Genomic DNA, 12596 nt, shown 5'->3' on the forward strand with positions numbered 1-12596 from the left:
TGAGATATCATTTATCATCATAACAATCTAAACGACATTAAACCATACGATTGAGCAAAAGTATAATAACAAAAATACTGAACTCCAAGGAAAATTCACAATTGAAGTCTCTTATCAAATGGCAAATTCAAGAGCCCAAACACACCAAACGAATTGAAAACAACTGTTATATTCCTGACTTGGTGCAGGCATTTCCTTATGTAGAAACTGACAGATTAAACATGGGAGTAAATAATGAAATGTTATCCCTTTCCTTATTACTAATATACACAAATCATTTGTATAAGATTGTCCAGTAAACATGAAAGACCTAATGTGAACTTTTCTTCAAGTCCAGTGTCACATTATCGCAGCAAACTTGCTATAAAAAAAATCATTTATTTGTACTTTTTTTACTGATGAGTTTTGATACTGCAGCTGGTCATATTATATATATACAGATATTGAATTTTAAAAACCCTGTAGCTTAATTCTGTTTCCCAAATTTGTAAAAATAAAAAATACTGTATTATAATTATATAAATTCAGATAGTGTTTGCTTCATGAACGAAGACTTAAATGGTCACAGCAGCAGGCATTATAATGTAACATGAACTGCTGGTCATTCCGAAGCAAGAGAGTATATTCCCGGCTTTCTGTTATGTCCGTGTTTTCTGTATTTTGTCAGTCTTTCGTCGACTTATGGTTTTGGTTATAATTTTATATCTTCAGTTGTTATTTGTTCACATAACTAGTGATGCATGCTCAGCAATATACGGTTTCCTTGGAGACGCACCTGGTATTGACCCTTTTTGAGTTCAGTGTAATTCCCTCAGTTTATATTGTGAATCTTCTTTTTTGAGTTTTTGCGACTAGATCATAGGTAAACTAGTGTTGCGTCTAGTTAAATCTGGAGGGCTTCATACTGTAGTAGTAATCTACCGAATTAGACTATTTACCGTATTTGTTATCACGTAAGCAACACGACGGGTGCCACATGTGGATCAGGATCTGCCTACCTTTCCGGAGCACCTGAGATCACCCCTAGTTTTTTGTTGTGTTCGTGTTGCTTATTCTTTAGTTTTCTATGTTGTGTCATGTGTACTATTGTTTGTCTGTTTGTCTTTTTCATTTTTAGCGTTGTCAGTTTATTTTCGATTTATGAGTTTGACTGTCCCTCTGGTATCTTTCGTTCCTCTTTTATATGAAGACATATGTTTCAATGCATATTTCATTCCACATAAGATTTAGATGTAATGTCTTTTTAAATAGATGTTTCGTATGTGTACGACTCGGTGCTTTAAATGTCGGAACGGGAACTGCATTGGTATTCCTAAATTATATATTCATGTAACAGTACTTTATATATTATTGTTAAATCTTTGTTTGAAAGATGTTCAGTATTGATATGGTACTATTTTTTTGTCGTGTTTGTCAGTCTTTTGTCGATTTGTCGATTTGTTCTTTTTGCTTTTTGTAATTATCAAATATTGCTTCGGTACTCTAATTATTTTACTTGTACATCACAAGTACAATTAGAAACTTGCCACATTTATATGTGATAAGCTTTGTATGTACCATAAGATTAATAAAAGTATTTGATGGTTCGTTGTTTCGGTCCTTCGACTTGTAATTCTTAAAATGTCCTGAACCAAGTCAGGAATATGACAGTTGTTATCAAATTGACCGTTTCTATATGCATTTGTAGTTGTTATATTCAGTGTTTCTGTTGTTTCAGGCTTTGTTTTCCTCTTATAGTTGATGAGGTTGGAAATTCTCTCGGTTTTAATGCCTTTATTTAAATATATACCAAAAAAAAAAATTGCTTTTAATGTCTGCTGTTTTTCGGAATGTATGTATTTTACAACTGGTATTTAGTTGAAGATCAAAAAATATTTCTGTAATAAGACTTGCCAAATTCTTAATAAATTCAAAGTAAAACATACAAATACATATTGCACCATAATATTTAATATTTTATAACGCCAAATATGACGTAACACATTTTATCATACACAATGACATTTCATGTTCAACTGTTTTATAAATTTTCAATGTTATAAATAACTATTTAAAGATTGAGCATCATTTGTACAGTACGAACACAATCACGAGCATACAAACATTTAACATAGTAATAGAAAACAAAACAAAATCGCAAAGTCACACTGAAACGAGCACCAACTTGCCAAGTAATTATTACGCCGTCTGAAATAGTTCACGAAAATGGATTCCTTCGTTTATGGAATGTTGACAATAGTATAACTACTGCCATTTAATCATTTACGTTTATGAGACAAAAATAAACACGGTTGCTTGAAGACTTGAATATAAAACGAATTATCTCCCTTTGACAATAAAAAGCACTAATTGTTACCGTCCAGATGGTCGTTATTTGTAGGCATTGTCGCTATGCAGATACGAAAAAGAAAACAATCCACGCAATTTATTCTTTTGGAAATATTTTCAATATGAACTTTTTATCCTGGAACGCCTTTTTCATTGTACTTTTGCTGAAACAACGTGTACATCTGATAGTGACTTAGTCACGAACCAATCCGATTTGAAATAAACTGGGTGAATAAACCCGCCATTTAGACAGATATCAGGAAAAAGTAAAGTTTTTACCATGCAATTAATCACTTTATCGACTGTCCTGACATAAACCCATCGCTGTCATTGAAAGTCCATCTAAACTAATTTGACAGCCATCTTTAATAGAACTTTCGAATGCTGCTTCTTTCATGCGTTTCTTTTGTTTCATCCTCCTGTTTTGAAACCAAATTTTCACTTGTGTTTCATTTAGTCCTAACGAAGCCGCAATCTCTATCCGTCTTGCTCTAGTAAGATATTTGTTAAAGTGGAATTCTTTTTCTAATTCTGTTAATTGTTTGTTTGTAAAGTTTGTCCTTCCCATGTTTGGTTGCGAGGCTGCTGATGACGTAGTTGTAGGGGAATATCCAAAATCAGTTGCTGCTTTTGTTGTACCTGAAATGAGACAAAATGAAACTTTAGAAAACAATCTTAAGTATCGATGCAATCAAACAACATTTTCAGTTCCTGGTGTATCTAAAAGAGGGACGAAGGATACCAAAGGGACAGTCAAACTCATAAATCGAAAACAAACTGACAACGCCATGGCTAAAAATGAAAAAGACAGACAAACAATAGTACACATGACACAACATAGAAAACTAAAGAATAAACCACACGAACCCCACCAAAAACTAGGGGTGATCTCAGGTGCTACGAAAGGGTAAGCAGATGCTGCTCCACATGTATGTTTTCCGTTAAAGTATAGATAATGAAAAAGAGGAGAAAGGTCCCAAATGGATATTTAAACGAAAAATTCTGAAAACAAACAGGCAATGTCATGACAAAATTGAAAACCGACGACAAGACATACAACAGCACACAAAACACAATATAGAAAACTAAAAAATATATAGATAATTGGTGCTGAACGCAATTCGTATATTTTGAAAAAAAAAGTACGCTATGATTATAGGTACTTTCTTTATGGACGGTTTGTCCCGTTTTTGTTTTGTTCAATTAACTTAACATGTTTTCTTTACCAGTAATGTTTAAAAAAAATATATAGATAATGGGTGCTGAACGCAATTCGTATATTTTGTAAAAAAATACGCTATGATTATAGGTACTTTCTTTATGGATGGTTTGTCCCGTTTTTGTTTTGTTCAATTAACTTAACATTTTTTCTTTACCAGTAATGTTAAAAAAATAGCTGTATCTTGCGGAATAGAATCAGGACTCTTTGTAAAATAAATGAATGGTCTGCTGACCTGTTATCGATTTAGTTTTGTAAACTTATAACAGTTATTGAGGTAAAATGTTTAAAGTTTCATACTTTAAATTCATGTAAAAGAGAGGAAAGATACCTAAGGAATATTAAAACTCATAAGTCGAAACAAACTTACACTGACATGACAAAAGAAAAGAAAAGCGCAAAAAAATATATATATATATATAAATATTTAAATTAACCAAACTCACTTGTTTTTATGTTCAAATCTGTAAGATTTAAACAGTGTTTAAAACATTAAAAAGAAGAAAATAATGATTTAAATGAAAGAAAAATAAAAAGGTTTATATCAGGAAAAGAAACAAGATTTGAAAAAAGGATGGATTTGGGGGAAAAAACATGTCTTCTTTTAATTTGCGAAATTGATATTTAAAGTTAACTTTCTAAATAATTAATTAAACGTTTAACAGTTTAAATGAAACTGCATGTACATATTTTAAATTTTAAAAAGTGTTTTAAATTTCCTAATGATATCCATCTTCCTTTAATTTCAAATATTAAGAAAAGCGATCATGCTAACCAATTTTTCACGATTTGTTTTTAAAAATTTACCTACAGGTACGAAATAGTTTGACAAATGATCCCCGTATATTTATCATGTGAATAAACAATAAAAATTGTAATGTTTAGACTCATACTCGGAGCTGGACGCGACTGATTTCACACCGGACTGAGACGGGCAGTTTTTATGATTAATGTTCTGTCTCTATAAACCGATAATTTTTTGTAATTACAAGGAAAAAGAGATGTCATTTACGACTATTATAACACCTAGAAAGGCCATTTTTCATTTTTGAAAACAACACTGATATTTTTTCAACCGTTTGTTTGAGAACATACAATTGTAAACGTTTGAATCAAAATACAAGTTGATTTCAGATGAACACTAAATTTGTGTTTAAAGTTTTTCGCTTTATTTTATCAGAAAATGTAATTAATTAATTTCTGTAAAATTGTAATATTTTCACTTAAATAAAGAAAGTGCGATGACTTTATCTAGAAGTCTAATCCAATTCTTACTAACTGTTTGTAACAATAGATACCTTTCTGAATTGTTCATCAACATTCTAAAATAAATAAAAAATGAAAAACAAAAGCGACCTCACCAGAGGAAATTTAAACCTACGCATGTCAAAGCACTGTAAAAGTGACAGTTTTTGAGTAAAAGAAAACATTGATTTTGACTGTTTCTCGCAGAAACTTTCACCAATATGACATCTTTGGCAACTGTTCCGTTTTTTATGCAACCCAAACCTCTCGATAGACCATAATGCACATGTCAAATGTCGCGTTATACCGGAATTGGATTTATTTTCCCTGAATCACAAATTCCTCCAAGACTGAAGATGTCAAAACATCTCGATAACTTTCAGTAGAATTCTCAAACGAAACTAATTTTACAAAAAGACATGGTATGTGAAAATCGGTAAGAGATATTTTTCTTTGTTCGAACAATGTTAATCAGTTGTCATTCTTGTAAAAAAACACAACAATTCTTCTTGACATTCGGATATTAAATTACTTATCGAAAAGAGAAGAGATAATCCCGAACAGGTGATGTGCATTTTTGGGTGCAGCTGTTAAATGAGTCTTCCCCTTTAATTATTTTTATAATTATTTGTCTGTTAGTAGGTTAAATGATACCAATTAATATCTTAGTTAATTAGAAAAAAATATTGTTCGTCGCATTTTACAGTTTTTACATGTAATCTATCCTAAAAGTCTCGCGTATTTATTATGCAATAAAGTTCATAATAAATAGGTACGAAGACGGGACCAGATCCGTCAGTAATTTTATCTTTCTACAATTCAATACAACTTCAAAGCAGTTATTGACAAATATTAGTATTTAATGTTCATTTAGACAGTATGGTAATTTATGTGGAAAAAGATTTTTTAATTAAACAGTCATCCCAAAACACTGACTTGCATTACAAACAGTATATCGCAAATTTGTCTTTTTCTTTTACATTTCTAATAAATATGTACTATTGACAATGTGCTACATATAAACAGGAACACATGTATTCCGTGTTCCCAGATATAAATAATTATAAAACTATATAACCGTAATAAATATAAACATAAGGAGATATGGTATGAATGCCAGTGAGACAACTTTTCAAAAATTACGTGGATGAAAGTTACACTAGAATAAAGTCCACAACAAAGTCAGTGTTGGAAAAAAACCAAATCCAATTTATTTCTATTGGAAATCAGTTTTCCTGGAAATGGCTACCCATCAATCATATCAGGACAGGTCCGCAGTTAACTATGGTGTTCCCACAAACTCCAATATTTCTAAAACATCATGCATTATTAAAACCCTTTCACCCTTAATACTGAAACTATTTTTGTGTTTATTCTGGTCATTAATTATATTAGAATGATAACCGAAAGAGTTAAACTTCTCTCATTATGTGGAAATGACTTCAAATTATATGCATTTAAAATAAATTCTCAACTTTGCTTGTTTGGGTAAAAGAAAAAGTAAATATCAAATTAAATAAATTATAAATTTGTTGTTTATTACAAAATAGTGTAGTTCTTTTCTCATTTTGTTTGGCTCAAATTCATCATACTTGTATTGTATTTTAAGGAAAGTATCACACAATTTCATGTTTTGTCTCAAATGAGGGAAGGCTTTTTTTATAATTACTTTTTGAGTCGAACTTTGTCAGTGTTGAAATTGCATATCATAAGCATTTTGTGTACATCGTTATTTTGTTCAAAACATACCAAGAAAGTTGCGCACTATATAGACGTTGTTGCCAAAGTTTGAACAAAATAATACAAACTACAGAATAAACGTCTATAAGTAAATGTTTTTCTACATTTTCTAAATGATGCAGTCTATCAGGAATTTATATTTTGAACTGCACTGATCAATTAGTATCTTTGTTAAGACCATTTGTATATATTTGGAAAGCATTGACATTTGTTTCTGTAATGGTTAAGACGACCTTTTACGTAGAAATATTTTAATTATTCTTTTCCAATATGGTTTATTTTCTCCGATAAATAAAACTTCTTTTGAATTGTACTTTTTTACTAGAATGTTTATACGTTTTCCCTTCATTTTTAATATTTATAATTTTTCCTTCTTGAGAGATGAGACTTGAATAAATATTGAATTGGGTTTTGTCGCGAAACATTTTTAACACTCAATTTTACGCTAATCATTTTTGAAATATACAAACAGCATAAGAATAAAAACGACGGCTTTTAAGGTGAAATCAAAAATATTTTTCTTTTCATCTGATATGACATAAAAGCACAAAAATATCAGTTAAATTACTTCCTTAAATAAACGATTTTGAGTTCCTTAGATCTCCTTTGAGTGGTACCTATTTCACTTTTTTGTTATCTTTGTGGTTTTTAAATATCTTAATAATCTAATCTTAATAAAGGGCAAACCGTACTTGATGTATAAATTAATTAAACTCGAATTTAGTTATATATGCTTTTATCAGAGTGTTATATAAAACCTCAATTTTGACAGCATAAAACTTTTTCTTAAAACATATAAAGATTATTTTTGACATGTATCAAATTTACCAAAAAAATCTGTCTGTACCCTAAGTAGACTGAAGTCCTCTAATATTGCTGAATATTTATACTAAAAATAGACGTCTAAATCAATTCTTAATATTTCGTTTCAATTTTTAACTCCTGTGAGACTAAGTAATTTATTTTTCTCATCATTTAAGCATATTCTTTCCACCTTTACCACACCGTCTATTTATCTTGTCAACGACAAATCGCTCGGGAATTCGTTTCTAACAATAGGGGTCGCTCCGAGACAAGACTGCTGTCACGAGTTCGATTTTACTGCTTTTTTTATTTTTTTACACAGGGATATTTGAAGCACAAAAAAATACTTTTACAATGCGTTATTGTGCCCATGGCGGGAAAGTAAGAGTGCATTATTATTTTTTATGATTTTTATCAGAAGCAAACATCTTTATTTAGATGATATTGTAGATCATGTTTCTAATGTTTCTGAACAATCGCATACATATGAAAAATTACGGTAAAACGAAGCATTGTTGTGCATTTACAATGCAAGAAAATAATTGAGTCTGTCACGAAAAGTTCAGGCTTAAAGTATCACGTGACACCTTTGAAAGAATTAGAAAGTTCAAGCTTAAAAGTATATCCTTTTGTGTGAATTATAAAAGGATTAAGAAAAATATTTATATATATATAAACTGATTTATGGTAATTGGTATTGTTTGAATGAAATTAAAACTCCATTACGTAATAAATGAGATGATACGACAAAACTGAAAGGAAAAATAAATGTCAACTGCAACAACAAAAAATTAACCTAAGATATAAGATATAAGATATTCCAGAAAATATATAATTTAAAGAGAAAGTCCTTCTCTGAAAAAAATTTCTTTCAGCGTATGGTAACAACTGTGAGTATGAAATAAAATAAAAGTCGGAAACAAACCGATTTAACACTTCATCCCCTAAATAAAAGTCGGAAACAACCCCCAAACGATCACAAAAATTATAGTTTATTACTATAATTTGATTATCAACTATAAAAAAAGTTATCAGCAAATTAAGTCAGATAGACAGATGAGACGGAACACCTCCATAAACTGTCATTTTTGGAATCTGCCTGCAGCGCCAACCGCCTAGATTTCACATAACCAAACACATTTTCTATTGATTTCATTGTATTAAAATGATCTAATCAAACTCCTCTTCAAAACATGAAATATAACCGTTTAAGTAAAAATGGGCAATTTTTAACACAATATTTTGACAGCGACAGGTCAGAATTAAACCTATAGTTGATATTCATCTATCGCCCAATTAATTTGAAATTTACACCTTTTAAGTAATATTACACTTAAAACTGTCAATTTCCATGTTTCACCGCTTTCACGGAGAAGATTATTCTCTTGTACCGACCGGATCAAAACTTGACATCACCCAATTAAAGTTTCTGTTTAAAATTGAACTTCACAGACATGCTAACAATTGGTCCTTTATTCTTAAATGTTTCTTTTTATACCGATTTTCAAATATTTTCTGAGGTTTTCGCTTCCCGAGCAATTCTTCTTAAGATATAATATCTCTTTCACTATCTCATAAACAGTTTGAATGAAAATTAATTTTCCCATCGTTATATCTTTGCTCTGTTACAGACTTTGATAAACTTTGATGTCTTAAAATAAAAAATCATGAATTAATTTTCAATTAATATCAAATCTATAGACATCAAAGACAATGGATGTCTTAATATTAAAAAAATATTTTCAAACCCACTTAATCAATATTCGATTCACGTAAATAACTCATAATTAAATTCAAGAAATATACATTTAGGAAACTGTAAAAGACACACTAAATCCTGGAAAGAAAATATTCCCATAGTTTTCAAAACGAGGCAAAATATATCAAAGGGATATTCAAACTCATGTGTTGAAAATAAACTGACAATGCCATGGAAAAAAACGAAAAAGGAGCAAAAGTCAAACAACCGTAAATAAAACACAACATAAAAACTTAAGACTTAAACTGATGGAAAAGCTTTAAGTTTAAAAAAAGAACACAAAACAAAACAAAACAAACAAAAGGTGTAATAGAAGAACAAGCAGGAATTCACACACTCAGGCGCATATCATTAATTTAGCTTACAAGTAAAAAAGGCCTTCCATTACTGCATCCGACAACGCAAATTAAAAAAGTTTCACACTTTATAAATCAGTAACGAAAAACCAAATTACTTTCTTTAGTGGTTATATTTTAATTCATATGGTTGGGTTAAATAATATAAATGTACTGATATAAGAATACTTTCACATAATCGTTTTCTGAAATGTTAAACCGTGAAAACATATAAAAATTTGAAGATCTTTGCAAGATCATTCTTGAATAATCTTATACAGAAACCAAACCAATCTTGGACCAACATCGCCTGAAAAAAATATTTCTTTAACTTGCAAATTTAATAAACAGCCAATCTTACAAAAATGTTAGCACTGAATTCTATACGAACTCCATAATAGAAAATAAAAATACCATTACACTGACATGAAAGGGGAAGATTCCAAGGGCAAAAGTCAGCTACGAACAGTGCACAGAAGAAGAAATACTGATCAACAGAACCCTGCAACAAAACGAGACTTTCCGAAATTATACCAATAGTTTGTCAGGGTCTAACCATAATGGTTACAGAAATTTAAAAAGTTTTCAACAATACTGAAATTCTCTTGATTATACCAATATTCTGAGTTTTAATTTATATTATCCGATACTTTTATTCCTCCTATTTCGTGTATTTGTAACATATTTGATATATGGATATGTTATATTCATTGATTGGTCGGCGCAATATTTACATCATTATTCAGTGCTAGAAATGTTTATTCTAATCTAATTTGAATATAAATGTTCAATTGCGGTGATTAGAATTCAACAACCGAATTTGTTCCTATAAATTTTAATAAATTACTACATGAAACATATATTACTCCACCCATTTGAAAGGAAACATTTTTTATGTGACAAAATAAAACAGGAAGATATATGGTGTGCAACTTCCGTTTGTCACGTGACTTTGTCGCCTACATAGAATACAAAATACTGTATCTATTTTGAAAAATAAATCTGTACTTTTTTGTAATTTGGACGTTCAAATGAGTCAAAAATTAGAAAATCTTTGAATCGCAAGTGAACGACTTTCCTTAAACCCATTGACTACAAAAACGTTTGATGCAGGAACAATATCAAAATGAAGATATCTTTAATTCTGCACAACCTTATGTAAAATTAGAAATTAATTACTTGTGTTTATTTATATTAACTTGCGAAGTCAGATGGTCATTATCTTTGTCATTTACAATTCTCTGATCTTAACAACATCATTATTGGCTCGCAAACAGTGCCATCTTTGACAAGGGTTAAGATATCTTTATATTCCGCTTCAAAAAAGAGAAAAATGAACTTCATTGAAATAATCGCAGAAATCTGGCTTTGTAGTAATTGGGCCAAGACAAAAAACTAAAGTACTATCAGATTAGAGAATTCGCTAAAGAATAAGAATTTCACAGGCAAGACTCATCCATCTTAGTTAACTGTCAACAAGACCGTCTTCCCAGGCAGCCAAGTTGTATTGGGTCGGAATAGAATCGAAGCAATGCTGATGTAATAAGAATGAAGTGCAGTCGAGAAAACAATACGAAACTTATTTGATATTCACAAAGCATGTTGTTTTTGCCACGTAATTTTCTTTAGTTAGTGATATTAATTAAATCATAATCAAATAATCCACGCTAGTGTATTTAAGATGGCAGCCAATGATTTATAGCTCTGTTGTATTGGTTTTATTAAATATGCTTTGTTTAACTTGTTGGAAAAGCATAGAGAATGTTCAATTTTGGATACAGATGGAACAATTTATACAACTATATATAGATTTTAAAGTTTCGGTGACAGTTTTATCATAAGAATAAGAGAAGTTAACCACAAGAGTTCCAAAGCAATTACCCCCCCCCCCCCCCCTCTTTATTTCTTTTAGCCTGGTACACTGGTACATGAAAATTTATGCTAGAGTTTAATACTGTTTTTTTCATTTTTTCCAACGTTCAACTAATTACTAGAACTTCGAAATGCAAATATCCTTTCCCCTTATAGTAACAAATTATGTTAAAATCTTATGTGCCCTTAAAGATTTTTCTTATATATAACATGATTTAGAAAGTTACATGTAAATCAACGTCGCAAAAGTAACAAAATTCGAATAAATACATAAAAATCAACGTCTCAAAAGTAACAAAATTCTAATAAAGATATGAAAAATCAACGTCTGATTTACATTTCTGTTGTTATTTCCGGGACCAGTTGAGGGTTACGAGGAACAAAGAGATAACAACCTTTAGAATAATAGCATAAACTATAAAATAGAAAATTATTATAGGCGACTTCCTTTTATATCTAAAATAAATATTGCAAGATTTTAAATGCATTACTTTGTATGACCACTATCATCTAGAGGCGGATTTAGAGGGAACACCTTTAGGGAGCTACATATAATGCGAATGTTTACTTTTACTTTTCTAGTCCTACCCCTTACGTTGTCTAGTCCCTCTTTATTATGGAGCTGTAAATATTGTTTAATCATAGACTTTTAACTTGTTCTATCCTTACGTTGCAACAAACTTTCAATATCGGATTGTGGTTGCATAATGCTGCAAGTAATGTTTCAGAGCACAACCCATTATTTTATGTTGTTCAATGATGTAGTCTCAAATATCCATTTCTTAAACTTTTAATGTCAATTATCAATGATTTTATTTTATTGTTTTATTTCCATAGCTTACATCTAAAAATTAAAATAGGTTTTGTATTTTAATTTATAAAAAAACGACAATAATTGAGGTTTGCCATAATATTGTCGTCTGCTTATATATAAACCAACAGGGAAAAAAATAACCCAATCGTCTGCTTTGTTGAATAAAACGTATAAAATTTGTCAAACATATTTCAATAAAATCGTTCACAGGATCATAAAAGTCGATTAAAACGACAAATTCGAGAAAATTTGAATATTTCTCACAATCATTTCCTGAAATTTGTAGAAAAAAAGAATGCAAAATAAAAGCTTTTCTTCCCATCAAAGTGACGTTCTTCTTTGATGACCAACCACACGTCACAATTGCCATGAAAATGTCAAAATTGGCTGTGAGTCGATACCTGAGGATATGAATTACAATTATGTAATGTCATTGAGAAAATATAATAATTTTTGGTATAATAAATATGTTTTCTAGTT

General features: G+C 30.1%; 1 protein-coding gene across 1 annotated transcript in view; it reads right to left on the bottom strand.

Annotated features, from left to right (window-relative positions):
- Positions 1-1932: 1932 nt before the first annotated feature.
- Positions 1933-12596, bottom strand: part of LOC139511876 (homeobox protein Hox-A1a-like) — a 28683-nt gene continuing 18019 nt past the window's right edge. Inside the window, exon 2 of the mRNA XM_071299012.1 lies at positions 1933-2967. Coding sequence (XP_071155113.1) covers positions 2624-2967 — 344 coding nt within the window. The 3' untranslated portion in view covers positions 1933-2623. The remainder of the gene's footprint in view (positions 2968-12596) is intronic.

Source organism: Mytilus edulis, chromosome 2, assembly GCF_963676685.1.
Source record: "Mytilus edulis chromosome 2, xbMytEdul2.2, whole genome shotgun sequence".
NCBI lineage: Eukaryota > Metazoa > Mollusca > Bivalvia > Mytilida > Mytilidae > Mytilus > Mytilus edulis.